At 43.5% G+C, this 15,869-nt stretch overlaps 1 protein-coding gene across 3 annotated transcripts in view; it reads left to right on the top strand.

Annotated features, from left to right (window-relative positions):
* Positions 1–15,869, top strand: part of arhgap10 (Rho GTPase activating protein 10) — a 194,810-nt gene that overhangs the window by 51,323 nt on the left and 127,618 nt on the right. For 2 of the 3 annotated variants that reach the window (XM_087974804.1, XM_087974745.1), the window contains exons 2-3: positions 1,072–1,167; positions 7,591–7,652. In XM_087974804.1, the coding sequence (XP_087830930.1) occupies positions 1,072–1,167; positions 7,591–7,652 (158 nt within the window). Of the gene's footprint in view, positions 1–1,071; positions 1,168–7,590; positions 7,653–15,869 lie in introns of those variants that run through there. The other variant, XM_087974859.1, reaches the window with a different exon arrangement.

The raw sequence follows: 15,869 nt of genomic DNA, 5'->3' as shown, positions 1-15,869 counted from the left end.
AGGGTTACTGGGATAGGTTTGGGTGGGATGCTCTTCTGAGAGTCGGTGTGGATTTGATTGGCTTAATGGCCTGCTTCCGCATTGTAGGGATTCTGTGATTCTTGATTAGAGTGGTGCTGGAAATCCTGATGAAGGGCTCCTGGCTGAAGTGTTGGTTCTTATGCTCCTTGGATGCTGCCTGACCTGCTGTGCTTTTCCAGCACCACTCTAATCTTGACTCTAATCTCCAGCATCTGCAGTCCCCACTTTCGCCATTCGGTGATTCTAAGCGTGGCAAATTGGAGTCATGATCACTTTTTGAACACTATGGAAAAGATGTTGAGGTAATTGTGAGCTGGTGAGCATTGCTGCTGGGTTATTGATGAGGACTGGGTGTGGACAAACTGTCTGTCCAATTGCTTTTAGATCTGACCTGAAATAAGCTGGAGAAAGAATATCATTGCTGATTACATTGAATCTCTCAAAACAGTGTTGCGAACATTGGATACTTTCAATGTTTTTTTTGTATTATTGTAATAAAATATTCGTGTTCAAGTTTTCATCAATTTGGACTGTAGACACAAACCTTTTATTGGAAATGACAGGAACTGAGATCATCTAATCGTTGTTGAATGAAAGAGCTTTCATTCTGAATTCATTCCCTATATTGTCTATGTAAGTCACTGTTTCAAAATGGAATATGTCTTGCATCTTTAACCTGAGCAGCCTTGATCCTTTCAGTGTAAATGTGGATATCAGGATAGCTCATTTAGAAAGTTGTCACATTTTGTTACTCACATCTGAGCCCAACTCCATTTCCTAGTTAATATTTACATCTCCCTGATAAATGCATGTTTACAAGAAAAACAAAATCCGAATAAATGTTTACTCTTACACAAAATTATTGCTTCCTTTCACCCTACTAAAGCTGGGTGGAAGCTGTAAACATAGAGTGTTCCTGCAGCTGAATGCTGAGAGATCCTGTGGGGACTTTATATGATTCATTTTCTATAAATTCTAAACAAAACATAAACCTGAAGAATTTATTTTCCTGTCTGAAATTCACCTTTTCCCCCCTTTTATTCTTGGCAGCTCTTTCAGCAGCACAACAGAAATTTGCTCGATCACTTGGGGAATTTTCCTTTGAGTTTATTGGAGATGCTGAGACAGATGATGAGCGGTGTATTGGTAAGTGAGTCTCATTATTATTAGTGGAGATTTTAATTTCATTTTGTGGATTTTCACACACCAGACGTTGCAGTGCAGCTGAGTATGATACCTTTAAAAATGTAATGAATGACAGATGTAATACACTATGTTTGGAGAAACCATTTGAAAAGCTATTAAACATAATGAACTTGGGGGATATGAATTTAATAAAACTATTTTGCGAATACTTCTGTAGGCTTCAAGATTAGATCAGAAATTGCTCCAATATTCTGTCTAGCTCAAAATCACCTATTAAAAGTGTCTAGGAACATTCACTTTTTTAATTACTTCTGTATATGTATACATTTACTCCATAGTCTCTCTGGTCTATCTGCATAACTCTTCAGCACCATGTAACATGTTCATGCACTGGTTGTGATTGCAATAACTCAGTATATTCTCTGATAAGAGGTTCAACTTTAGGTAGAACTCCTGCATTTGAAAGCCATTGATAAGATTGCACAGGGATAAGACTGAGTTTGCAAATAATCTTACCTACAATGTGTGATCTTTGACACTTGTTCTGTGAAATTCCATTCTATCATTTACAGAAAATTGTTGATAAGCCTTAACTGCATGGAATTGTTTTACTTATGGCTTCCATTTGAATCAGGATTGCCAGCTTGTAATGTATTCCTTGCAGTTTGAACACATGACGTTTGACTATGTAATGTTTACACTGCAATTTGTAATCATTTTTGCATTTCTAGAAGTTGCATCCTCGTAATTAAATCTCTTTGCTTGAACAAAAATAATCAAAAGATAATCTTGTTGTGTAAAAATAATCCTTGATTCAAAGTGACATTCACACAATTTGATGATGTGGTTTCATTGTGCAGTACGTATTTAAATTGTGTATTTTGCTTTATTTTAACATAACTGCCTTATCTCTTTAAAAAAAGGATTAAGAGATTAGATTACTAGATTGGATTAGATTACTTAGTGTGGAAACAGGCCCTTCCACACCGACCCTCTGAAGAGCAACCCACCCAGACCCACTCCTCTACATTTACCCTTCACCTAACACTACGGGCAATTTAGCCTGGCCAATTCACCTAATCTGCACATTTTTGGACTGTGGGAGGAAACCGGAGCACCCGGAGGAAACCCACGCAGACACGGGGAGAATGTGCAAACTCCACTTAGACAGTTGCTTGAGGTGGTATTTGAACCCGGGTCTCTGGCGCTGTGAGGCAGCAGTGCTAACCACTGTAGATTTTTAATCTGGCTGTTTTAGGAACTTATCAGCCCAAGTGTTACTGACAAGAGGGGGAGAGGAGTTGAATATTAATTTTTCACCTGAGCAGAGGATTTCTAAAAGAGTTTAATAATTTCTTTTCTCTTGAAGAGGATTGTGGTGTGTTCCCCCAGTTGAATTGTACTTCAGTGCAATCTGCAACTTCACGGCCTGGCATATCCCCCACTCAACCATTACCAACAATCCAGGGCATCAACCCTGGTTTAATGGAGAGTGCAGGAGGGCATGCTCCTGCAATTGTACCAGCCTCCACCACATCCTCTGGCAGCTCATTCCATACACGTACCACCCTCTGCGTGAAAAAGTTGCCCCTTAGGTCTCTTTTATATCTTTCCCCTCACCCTAAACCTCTCACCCTACACCAGGCGACAAGCCCACTCCTCCCCCTCTCCCCCCCCCCCGCTGTGGTGGGAGAGTCCAGAACTAAAGGGGATAGGTTTAGGGTGAGAGGGGAAAGTTTTAAATGGTACCCAAGGGGCAACTTTTCCACGCAGAAGGTAGTACGTGTATGGAATGAGCTGCCACAGGAAGTGATGGAGGCTGATGCAATTACAGCATTTAAAAGGCACCTGGATGGGTATATGAATAGAAAGGGTTTGGAGGGATATGGACCAAGTGCTGGCAAATAGGACTAGATTAGGTTGGAATGTCTGGTCGACATGGATGAGTTGGATCTGTTTCCGTGCTGTACATCTCAATGACTCTAAAGTTCTGGCAGTTGTACTGAAGACCTGTGTTCCAGAACTTGCTGTTTCCTTTCAGTTACAATACTGGCATCCATCTGATAATGTGGAAAATGCTTGGCTATGTCCTGTACAGGACCAATCCAACCCAGCCAAATACCACCCCATCAGTCTCTTATTGATCATCTCTAAAGTGATGGTGGATGCCTTCAAGAGTGCCATAAGCAACATCTGCTCAGTGACAACCTGCTCAGTTTGGGTTCCACCAGGGCCTCCTCACATCCTGAGAGTTCAAACATAGACATAAGAGCTGAATTCCAGAGGTGAGGTGAGAGTGACAGCCCTTGATATCAAGGCCGCATTTGACCAAGTGTGCCATAAGGAGCCTGAGGAAATCAATGGGTATTGGGCAAACACTCCACCATTTGGAGTTATAGCTTGCACATAGGAGGATGGTTGTAGTTGTTGAAGATCAGTCGTCTCAGCTCCAGGACATCTCTGCAGGAGTTCATCGGGGTCATGTCTTAGGTCCAACCATCTTCAGCTCCTTCATCAATGACGTTCCCTCCATCACAAGGTCAGAAGTGGGAATGTTTGCTGAGGATTGCCCAGTGTTCAGCAGAATTCACCTCTCCTCAGATACTGAAGCAGTCCATGTTCAGATGCCGCAAGATCTAGACAGTATTCAGTCTTTAGCTAACAAGTGACAAGTAACGTTCATGCCCCACAAATGCCAGGAAATGACCATTTCTAATAAAAGGCAATATAACCACCGCTCCTTAACATTCAGAGGCGTTGCCATCACTGAATCCCCCACTATCAACATCCCAGGCGTTACCATAAACAAGAAACTCAAGTGAACTTACAATATAAACACAGTGGCTACAAGACCAGGTCAAAGGGTCCTGGAATACTGTGGTGAGTAAATCACCTCCTAGCTCCCTAAAGCCTGCCCACCATCTACAAGGCACAAGTCAGGAGTGCGATGGAATCCTCCCCACTTGTCTGGATGGGTGCAGTTCCAACAACAGTCAAGAAGCTTGACACCATCCAGGGCTAAGTAGCCCGCTCGATTGCCACCACATCCACTCCCTCTACCACCGATGCTCAGTAGCAGCAGTGTGTACTACCTAAAAGATACACTGCAGAAATTCATCAAAGATTCTAAGACAGCACCTTCCAAACCCATGACCAGTTCCACTTTGAAGGACAAGGGCAACAGATATGTGGGAACACCACCAACTGCAAGTTCCCCTCCAAAGTACACAGTGTCCTGACTTGGAAATATATCATCATTGACCCTTCACTGTCATTGGGTCAAAATCCTGGAAGTCCCTCCCTAAGGGTATTGTAGGTCAACCTGCAGTAGGTGGACTGCAGCAGTTTAAGAAGGCAGCTCACCACCACCTTCTCAAGGGGCAACGTCCCTTGCGCGAATTAAAAAAAAGACACTGTTTGTAACCTCCAGTGTAAGAATAATGCAACGCTTCACTGTGGTAGTGTGCTGGAAATCAAACCTAGCGATTCCCTGAGTCATCATAAAAATGTAAGTTTTAAAAATAGATACACAAACATCCTCCAACTACATGATTTTCAGCCACAGTTAGAAAGCGAATACTAGGTTTCTGTGCTTCATAAGAATCATTATTTATTACAGGGTAACTAGATTCTAGCTATAGATAAACAATTAAACTAAATTAAGCAAACTCTACAAATTAAATCTCTTAACCCCTTTCTAGACTCCTCTTTACACTCACACATATACAGACAGACAAGCAAGTAAGGGAAAAGCAGATGGATAAAGGGAAAATTAGGAAAATACTTCCATTGTTTTTGTTCACAGGATTGGTTAGTTGTTGCTCTGAAGGCTTGTCTTTGGCCTTCCCTTATCCAGCTACTTCTGCTTGTTTGCAAGAGGCACAGGGTGCCTGGTTCATGAATGAAAGTCTCTGACTTATCCAGTTCACAGTCACAACTTGCATCATTTGCTGTGGTACTGATCAGCGGGTTTGCTCCTGGTTTAAAGTGGCTTACTGCAGAGAATTGACAGAGTCATTTGTCTGCTGCAGATCTGCTGGTTTCACTTCTGAACTGACTGGTCTATTTGCAACCCAGGCTCTTCAGCAACCAATAACATAGCTGTTGGCAGGCAGTGGACATTTGATATTGATAATTGGCCACTAGCCCACTTTCACTTGAAAATAGTTCCTCAGTGCCTGTTCATCTGTATGTTGCTGATCCCATACCTACACAAGCAAGGTTTACAGGAGGTTTCAAAGTCCTTGCTTTTAAAGCTAGCAGCCATTTTAGTAATTCTCTGGTTTTAATACATTTCTTTATCATTTTAGTGCACAGTTTATAAAAAATGTCTAAAGATAAAAAGACACCAACTTTAGCATTAAAGCAGAAGTACGGTGTGTACTCATGTAATCACATCTGGGAGTTGGTTGTGATGCAGTGTTGTAGTCTATTTGTTTTTGTTGTACTAGTCAGGCCTGCAATCTATGACTGGGAACATTTATGGAGAAAGCATTTCCAAGAGTAATTGGGGGATGATATTCAACTCTGCCTATTGATGGAGGAGGGTGCCTATTGTCAGATTTACAATGGATCACCCAGGACAGTTCAGGAAATCATGGGACAGGAGTTCAGAGGAAGCAGGCAGGGAGTGAAAAGAGATCAACAGTATGTGAAGGAGATGGGCCCCTGTCATGAATGGATTCCCTGTATGAAGTGCTCATTTTTAGCTGTATTGCAGAGAACACATTGAATGGCAGAGGGTCAGTGTAGGGGACCTAGTAAGTTATGTCCCAAGAACATTCTAATATCACTGTGCTGGTAAAATACAGGCCAAGTTCTCAGAGTTATTGAACATCTAAGTGTTGCAGTCAGGACTTGGGAAGAGTGCTGATAAAGTTGTACAAGAAGCTGGGTGACCCTGAAAAGCCAGTCCATCTGACCGCGTGGGTTGAAAAGCTGCAAGCTGTTTCAAGCTGGTACCATGAATGGGTACTGATCACAGCTTTTGAACTCTAGGACAGGATGGTGACTGATCAGAACCCAGGCTGTTGTTAAGGCACTCCCCAGTAGAGTGGCTCTTGAGGGGAAGTTTCAAGGCCAGATTGACAAAATGAAGAATTCTAATGCCTTACAAAGTTTATTAAGATTCATTGACCCTTGCTAAGAAACTTGTGAGAGTTGTCCTTTTTGCTGTTGCTATTTTATTTGTGTGCTGTGAGATATTGGATCACAGACTATTACCCATGTTTACCTCAAGTTAATTCTGGGAATTAGAAATAAGTTTTCAGTGTATTATAGACTGTATTACTGATCCAACTTGTATAGTAGAGAATGTCTGTTTTTCAAAATCATACCATCGTCCAGCTTTATTCTCCTTTGCAAATCTGCTGGATCCTAGACCACTTAATCAGGCCCCAGCTCTGAAAACCCACAAAATAGAACCGATGTTCACATTGCATTATTCTGAGCTGGGGTATCCAAGTGACTGAAACAAAAGCAGACATGGCTGGCAGCACCTGTGGAGAGAAAACAGAGGTAACATTTCAGGTCCACGACGTTTCTTCAGAACGATTTAGAGCATCAGCTTAAAGCACCAAAGGAGCACTAAGAGGCAGGGGCGAGGGCAGATGGTAGCTCACCTCACAGTGCACCTCCAGCTCAGTCCCTAGCTTTAATATATGCCGTTGAAACTGGAATTACCCCATGGCAGCTTGCACCAGGCTTGTCCTCCTTGTCAAAGGACTTAAGATGTACTCCTTCCAATTACAAATCCTCATTTATCTTGTTATTTTCTGTCACTATCTCCCTGAATTGGGACTGAATAACTTGTATGCCTGCTAATTTCTTTGGATGTGATAGCAGTTTCTCAGGCCCCATCTCCTGAATTAAACCCTGCTTCTTCATTACCCGTGGTCACCATGAAGGATACAGGAGTAACTATCGGGCAGATGTTTAGACAAGTGGACACTCTGTCGAAGCTCCATTATCTGCCTGTGGTAATCTAGTGACCAGGTGAGCTCACATTGGATTTAGCCTGTTAAATGGACTCATCCCCAAGTAGGTCAGTGCTTGTTTTAATGAGTCATTTGCAGTTTCATTGTACCAGCCTTATGCAGTTTTGGCAGCGTTGACCAGCTGACAATTCCGGGGGGGAGGGGGCCTACAGGCATAATAATTCATAGTAGCTCCTCCTCATGTTCAGTTGGGGTAACACAGCGTCTCCTATTCTTATATATTTGTTGAATGCAACATCCACAAAACGCAAGTACATGAAATTACAGAAGGATGGCCTAAGCTCTGATAAAAGTAAAGTATGGCAGATCCTGGAAGGTTTAAGTGAAAAGAGAAAATGCAGGAGAAATTCAGGTCTGGCACTATCTGTGCAGAAAAACTAAGTTCATGTTTCAAGTCCAATATGACTCCTCGTTCTCTCTGTTCCAGATGAGTCACTTCAGGAATTTGCAACATTTCTACATAACCTTGTGGAGCAAAGAGAAATGATGGTAAGTTGAAGAGTGTTATGTTATAGAGGCACAGGAAGGAATATGTGTTGGCACGCCTCAGCTTGGAACTGTCTTTGCCTATTTGCTTAATTCATAAACACAGCAGAATCCCGATGGAGTTGATTGGTCAAAAGTGAAATTCATATTAACAGGAATGTGATTGGACTACGCTGCGATATGTACAATATGTTCTTTGTATGTATACTCTTCTTTCTAAATCCCCAGGAGCAAAAGGTCATTCTAAGTTCTGGCATCTGTCCCAGTCTGCTTTTTACAGTTCCCACATCTTATTTTCCTCTCAGCTGTTGTTCTCCAGGTGCATGGTGACCTGAATTCTGATTCTGGCGATTCCAAAAATGAGATTTGTTTTACGGTTTGAGTCCTTTTCCTTGTCCAAACCTGTTTATGTATGGTGATTTAAAATCTCTGTTGTTGTTCATTTCTTTGCAGCTTTGTCAATATTCTTGCTGAGCATTTGTCGTTTTGAGTTGACTTGCCTCTGAATGATTCCAGTTTAATTGATACGTTGGCATCCTTTGACTGTCATTCGAATTTAGGATGGCTGCTACTTTGCAAAGTTTATTTTGCTTGTGTGCTGATTGTTTCTTGGCAGTCACGTCATGTGTGGCAGTTTGTTCATAACTTTACATTTTTACAAAGGTTTTATTTCTGGTCAGAAGGGGAAAAAAGATGGGAATTTTAACTTGGCTTTTTTCACAAATTTGATCCGTTTATGCTGTTATGCAGACATTGTTGCACACATTTCTGGTAAGAACAGAAAAGACAAGTGCCTTCTGTTGAGATGTGTTTTGAATAAAATGCAAGGACCTCTGACTGCTGTGTGGCAGCCGGGTAGCTCAGTGGTTAACACTGCTGCCTCACAGCTCAGGAGCCTAGTTTTGATTCCAGCCTTGGGTCTGTCTATGTGGCAGTCTCCCCACGTCTGCATGCGATTCTGCTGGGTGCTCTGATTTCTTCCCACAGTCCAAAGATGTGCAGGTTAGATGGATTAGCTGTGCTAAATTGACCTGCAGTGTCAGTGATGTGTGGGCTAAGTGAGTTAGCCATGGGTAATGTGGGGGGGGGGCAGTGTTGTGCTGCTGGGTCTGGGTGGGATGCTGTTTGGAGGGTCAGTGCAGAGTGTTATACTGTAGGATGGGTGTGGCGTGTTCATTTTTATTGCGACTTGTGTTTTTGGGCCAGTTTAGAAGCTTACTCAGAACTGAGGAAAAAAAAGCTATTTCATTTTCTTGGTATGGTGCTGACAGAAAGTTTTCTCAGCTGGGTTGGATAGGTTCCCAGGCTAATTGAAGATTTTGTCCTGTGCTAAAATTTTCTTGTTCATTCTGGACCTTACTGAATTAATTTCTGTAATCTGTTCACTGATCTTAAGCGTTTCAGCAGCAATTCTGATCACCTCCAGGATGCTTTTTAATTCCTCAATGATTCCCATAATTGTGTTGCTCTTAAAGTGGGGGGTGGGGGTACATTTAAAATGAAGGTAGTCACTTGTCCTCCTCCTATCCTGTGTGGTAAAAACAATGACTGCAGATGCTGGAAACCAGAGTCTAGATTAGAGTGGTGCTGGAAAAGCACAGCAGGTCAGGCAGCATCCGAGGAGCAGGAAAATCAATGTTTCGGGCAAAAGCCCTTCATCAGGAATACAGGCAGAGAGCCTGAAGAGTGGAGAGATAAATGAGAGGAGGGTGGGGGTGGGGAGAAAATAGCATAGAGTACAATAGGTGAGTGGGGGAGGGGATGAAGGTGATAGGTCGGGGGGGGGGAGAGGGTGGAGTGGATAGGTGGAAAAGAAGATAGGCAGGTAGGACAGGTCATGGGGGTGTGCTGAGCTGGAAGGTTGGAACTGGAATGAGGTGGGGGGAAGGGGAAATGAGGAAACTGTTGAAGTCCACATTGATGCCCTGGGGTTGAAGTGTTCCGAGGCGGAAGATGAGGCGTTCTTCCTCCAGGCATCTGGTGGTGAGGGAGCGGCGGTGAAGGAGGCTCAGGACCTGCATGTCCTCGGCAGAGTGGGAGGGGGAGTTGAAATGTTGGGCCATGGGGCGGTGGGGTTGATTGGTGCGGGTGTCCCGGAGATGTTCCCTAAAGTGCTCTGCGAGAAGGGGTCCAGTCTCACCAATGTAGAGAAGACTGCATCGGGAGCAACGGTTACAATAAATGATATTGGTGGATGTGCAGGTAAAACTTTGATGGATGTGGAAGGCTCCTTTGGGGTCTTGGACAAAGATAAGGGGGGAAGTGAGGGCGCAGGTTTTGCAGTTCCTGCGGTGGTAGGGGAAGGTGCCAGGAGGGAAGGGTGGGTTGTTGGGGGGGCGTGGACCTGACCAGGTAGTCACGGAGGGAACGGTCTTTGAGGAAGGCGGAAAGGGGTGGGGAGGGAAATATATCCCTGGTGGTGGGGTCCGTTTGGAGGTGGCGGAAATGTCGGCGAATGATTTGGTTTATGCGAAGGTTGGTAGGGTGGAAGGTGAGCACCAGGGGCGTTCTGTCCTTGTTACGGTTGGAGGGGTGGGGTCTGAGGGCAGAGGTGCGGGATGTGGACGAGATGCGTTGGAGGGCATCTTTAACCACGTGGGAAGGGAAATTGCGGTCTCTAAAGAAGGAGGCCATCTGGTGTATTCTGTGGTGGAACTGGTCCTCCTGGGAGCAGATACGGCACAGGCGGAGAAATTGGGAATACAGGATGGCATTTTTGCAGGAGGTAGGATGGGAAGAGGTGTAAGCTGAAAATGTGTTGCTGGAAAAGCGCAGCAGGTCAGGCAGCATCCAAGGAACAGGAGAATCGACGTTTCGGGCATAAGCCATTCTTCAGGAAAGGATTCCTGAAGAAGGGCTTATGCCCGAAACGTCGATTCACCTGTTCCTTGGATGCTGCCTGACCTGCTGCGCTTTTCCAGCAACACATTTTCAGCTCTGATCTCCAGCATCTGCAGCCCTCACTTTCTCTCTGGGAAGAGGTGTAATCCAGGTAGCTGTGGGAGTCGGTGGTTTTGTAAAAAATGTCGGTGTCAAGTCAGTCGTCATTAATGGAGATGGAGAGGTCCAGGAAGGGGAGGGAGGTGTCAGAGATGATCCAGGTAAATTTAAGGTCAGGGTGGAATGTGTTGGTGAAGTTGATGAATTGCTCAACGTCCTCGCGGGAGCACGAGGTGGCACCAACGCAGTCATCAATGTAGCGGAGGAAGAGGTGGGGAGTGGTGCCATCGCAGGAATTGCAAAACCTGCGCTCACACCTCCTCCCTCACCTCAATCCAAGGCCCTAAAGGAGCCTTCCTCATCCATCAAAGTTTTACCTGCACATCCACCAATCTCATTTTTTGTATCCGTTGCTCTCGATGCGGTCTCCTCTACGTTGGGGAGACTGGACGCCTCCTAGCAGAGCGCTTTAGGGAACATCTCTGGGACACCCGCACAATCAACCACACCGCCCCATGGCCCAACATTTCAACTCCCCCTCCCACTCTGCCGAAGACATGGAGGTCCTGGGCCTCCTTCACCGCCGCTCCCTCACCACCAGATGCCTAGAGGAAGAACGCCTCATCTTCCGCCTCGGAACACTTCAACCCCAGGGCATCAATGTGGACTTCAACAGTTTTCTCATTTCTCCTTCCCCGACCTCACCCTAGTTCCAAACTTCCAGCTCAGCACTGTCCCCATGACTTGTCCTACGTGTCTATCTTCTTTTCCACCTATCCACTCCACCCTCCTCCCAGACCTATCACCTTCATCCCCTCCCCCACTCACCTATTGTACTCTATGCTACTTTCTCCCCACCCCCACCCTCCTCTCACTTATCCCTCCACCCTTCAGGCTCTCTGCCTGTATTCCTGATGAAGGGCTTTTGCCCGAAACGTTGATTTTACTGCTCCTCGGATGCTGCCTGAACTGCTGTGCTTTTCCAGCACCACTAATCCAGAATCCTATCCTGTGTGTCCCTACATAAATTTGCTCCTTCAATCAAATGTTTGGGGTGTGGTATTTTTAGTCCATGATTTATTTGGGCCTTTGCTGCAGTTTCAGCCTGAAGCCTGAGTAGGTAAACAGTGATGGTTTCCCAATCATGCAGGAGATGGATCCTAGGCAAGCAGGGGCCGGAGAGGCAATAAGTAATGTTAGGTTTCCTTGCAACAACAACAGGAGCATGATCAGGTAAACAGGAATTTAATGTTTCATGCCTGTTTGGGGACTGTGCAATCTGACTTGGCTGGTCTAACCTCCCCAGATGTTCCCCTCTACGGTGCTGCATTATTTCTACTGGCTCACTGGCTGACATCAACTAAGTGATAAAACCTAAACTGCCATTGTGTAGCTCAGCTATGGAGGGCCGAAATATTGTATTAAAATTACAGGATAGCTCTTTGTCAATAAAGCTTCTCTAAAATATCTCCTTGCTTGGCCTAATCGGTTTTGGATTTTTTGGAGATTGCTTTTTGTTTCATTTCGACAGCTGTGTTCATTAGGTATTTTTCTAAAATAGTTTAACAACAATAAACTATTGTCATGTGGCATCTCCCTGCTCTTTATGGTGGTTGTTACCTCACTTAGTTGCTGTGAACAATGCTATCATTTTGATTACCGAATTAGTGTTGGTATGGCTGTGCAACATTTATTAGCGTCTCTGGGTAAAAGGTAGGCTGTAAGTTTACTTCATGTGCAATCTTGACTGGCTCCAGTCTTTGACTTAGAGCCATAGAGATGTCCAGCACAGAAACAGACCCTTTGGTCCAACTCGTCCATGCCGACCAGATATCCTAAATTAATCCCATTTGCCAGCACTTGGCCCATATCCCTGTAAACCCTTCCTATTCATATACCCATCCAGATGCCTTTTAAATGATGCAGTTGTACCAACCTCCATCACTTCATCATTCCATATGTGCACCACCCTCTGTGTGAAAAAAGTTGCCCCTTTGCCCTCTTGCCCTAAACCTATACCCTCTATTTCTGGACTCCCCCACCTGAGGGGAAAAGACACTGTCTGTTCACCCTACCTATGCCCCTCATAACTTTATAAGCCTCGATAAGGTTAGCCTCTGTCACACTCCAAGGAAGCTGCCATTTCATAGTGTAGAAAGGCTTCAAATGAGGCCATTGTTTTTCCTGCAATGACAACCAACTCCTCTGGCCCAACAAGGGAATAATTTCAACTGGGGAGTCTCACTCTTTTACATAACAAACTATAGTTTGGACATTTTTATAATTTAGCATGTGATAAATTTATTTTCTGTTAACCTTTGCTTGTTCACTTTAACTCTTGCCTGCCTTCCCTTTACTCCTGTTTCTGTATCTGTTGGGACATTTTTCTCAGCCCTTCTTTGCCATGATCCCTCCATTTTATTTCAAGCCATTAATCTCATTGGTTAAGGAAATACATTGTTTTTCACTCAGCTTCCAGCTGCTTCATTGATGTCATGCTTCATGAAACTTTTGAAAAAATTGTTTTGAGCAGCAGGATTAGAATACACTCTCATTTCTGCGGTGCTATGCACACCCTGTTTGGACATTTCAAAGTTGTTTTACAGCTGATCGAGAACTTTGAAGTTTCCTCAGTCTTGTCATGAAGGGAAACACAGCAGATGATTTGGTGCACAGCAGGCCCCCACAAACAGCAATGTAATAATAACCAATGTAATAATTAGTTAACAGTGTAATAATTAACCTGCTGTTGTGATGGTGTTTGAGTGATGCATATTAGCGACAGCACACAAAGTAAGTCACAGGAGCGTAAGTAGGAAGTTGGACTCTTCTTTTACTAAGTCCGTGGCGGACCTGATTTACGGCCTTAATCTCACATTAATGCCTGCCCATAAACTTTGACACCTTTTCAAAATCAAAAATCTATCTCATGCAGAGAGTGGGAATAACTCCCCGGTTCTTCGTTGAATTTGGACAGTGGGGTCGTTTATTCAAACACCCAGTTGGAGCCTTGACTTCACATCTCATCCATTCTGACAATGCAACATCCTCAGTACGGCTCTGCAGTGTCAACCTTGACGTTTTTACGCACAAGCCGTGGAGTCGGACTTGAACATGGAATCTTGTAACATCGATCAGAGTGCTGACTGATATTAAATGAAAGCCAACTCATGTGCTGAAATTCCAGTACTGTGTTGAAGTCCAGCTTTATGCTGCTGCTAACAGTTGAATTCCTGTGCAGCTATGGGAATTAAGCTGAATACAGAGCAGCTAGAGAACTATCAAAATAACTGCCTTGGTAAAACATGGGAAATATCCTCAAACATGTTTTTCTGAATCGCATAAATATTCCCATGTGAAACTTGCACTAAATAACATGTGTTTTTGTAAAGTAACCCATTGAGGACAAGTTGTATCGTTGCTGGCCACATTGGTTAGGGAAGAAAAAACAGCTTTAAGCAGGAAAACTGAGAGGAGGGGGGGGGGGTTTTCCCCAAAGGAATTTCCCAAATGATTTGCATTTGTGTGACTTTGTCACCAGCTCTCTCGAATTCCCCCAGTTCCGTTGGATATAAACATTTCACCTCATTAGACATGACCTTTCAATGGGATAGTGGGGAGAGAGGTACTTTAATGCATGCACTGGTATGTGATCAATTATATCAGCTTGAAATGTCCATTATGTGTCTGTTCGTAACCGCCCCAGCCCAAAACTGGCGTGACAGCTTGTTAGAATATAAAACTGACATTTCCACCTGACACCCACTTCCCCCCATTCCTCATATGGCTACACTCGTTTTACAAATGACACATTTTCCCCCCAACCTCGTTAGAATACACGCAGCCCTTAAATATGAATACATCGGCATAAACAACCAGCATTCATTGAATTCCAACTGATTATGTAGTGCAATTATATATGTTGCACAAGCAACCAAACACTGTCATTTTGGTTTTCCATATTGTTATTATCTTGACTGACTTTGAGTGTATGTATACCTTATTGTGAAATTTTTGAAATTCTGAGAAGAGTCTGCCGAATGCTTCAACCTACAAAGTGAACACACAAAATGGTTGCCTTTTTCCTCATCATACTGGAAAGTTTCCTTTTCTTCTTAGTCAGTTGCTTGACTAAGGACCATGCAGGTCTATAGAGGTCACATGAAATAATTGAAGTACAAATCACGACATTCTAAAAATGCTTGGGATACTGGAAGTTTCAGTTCTGAAAATCTACTTCAGAAACTGTTACGTCATGCATCTTAGAGTCATAGAGATATACAGCATGGAAATAGACCCTTCGGTCCAACTCTTCCATGCCGACCAGATATCCCAACCCAATCTAGTCCCATTTGGCCCACATCCCTCTAAGCCCTTCCTATTCATATACCCATCCAGATGCCTTTTAAATCTTGGTCAGATGGATGAAAACCCTTAGTAATAACCGTGCTTGAGTGAATTCATTTACCCAAAAATAACCAGTAAGTTTCTTTGCTAGTTTACTGAAAGGGTTAAACCATGACTGAATATCTTAACTAAAATAGCAGGGCAAGAACTGAAAGCATGATTAGTGTTCACAGAATTCATGATGTCAACTGCTTGTCATGTGAGAACTATCTGAGTAAGTTCCCCTTAATTAACTGTTTTCAGTGTTTGAATCAAAATGTTATTACTCACCTCAGGAGCAGCTGATCCTTGAACCCAGTCCTCCTGACCCAGAAGTAGGGACTCTTCCTCTGTTCGAAATGTAATTTTAATTTGCTTTTTTATGTTCATCAAAATATTTGTTGGCAATTCATTGGATTTGTGGACTTTGATACAAGTTCTTTAAATACAGTTTGTTGTCATCTTTATATTTTGTTTTTGAGTGTAGAATCCAACACCAAAATCTGGCTAGTACTAAAATAAATCATTTGAACTTTGTGGCCCAGATAATGTGGGCTAAAAGCCAGGTATGACCCACAAGTTTTGGGATGTTTAGACATCCAAATCATCATCTTTTAAATGTCAAGGTCCAATTTCAATGTACCTTGGACTTCATAAATTCTTACATTATCCTGATTTATTGGACCTATTGGAGAAAGGGGAGGGACTCTGGAAATTCACCAATGATTGGACTTTCCTTCTTCGTATCTTTCCCCTAGTATAACTCCACTGCTGGCTTGATTTCTGATTCAATAACAGATAATGTTCCAAAGCTGTAATCACTTTCCCTGTTGGCCCAGCTGGTCTGGGACAGAAGTCTACTCTTTAACTTGTATTAATAGGACGTTTCTGGGA

The sequence above is a fragment of the Chiloscyllium plagiosum genome, unplaced genomic scaffold (assembly GCF_037043375.1).
Source record: "Chiloscyllium plagiosum isolate Xiang-an unplaced genomic scaffold, Cpla_swu_hap1 HiC_scaffold_1, whole genome shotgun sequence".
NCBI lineage: Eukaryota > Metazoa > Chordata > Chondrichthyes > Orectolobiformes > Hemiscylliidae > Chiloscyllium > Chiloscyllium plagiosum.
The sequence above is the reverse complement of the archived record's forward strand: the minus strand, read 5'-3'. Positions and strand labels throughout refer to the sequence as shown.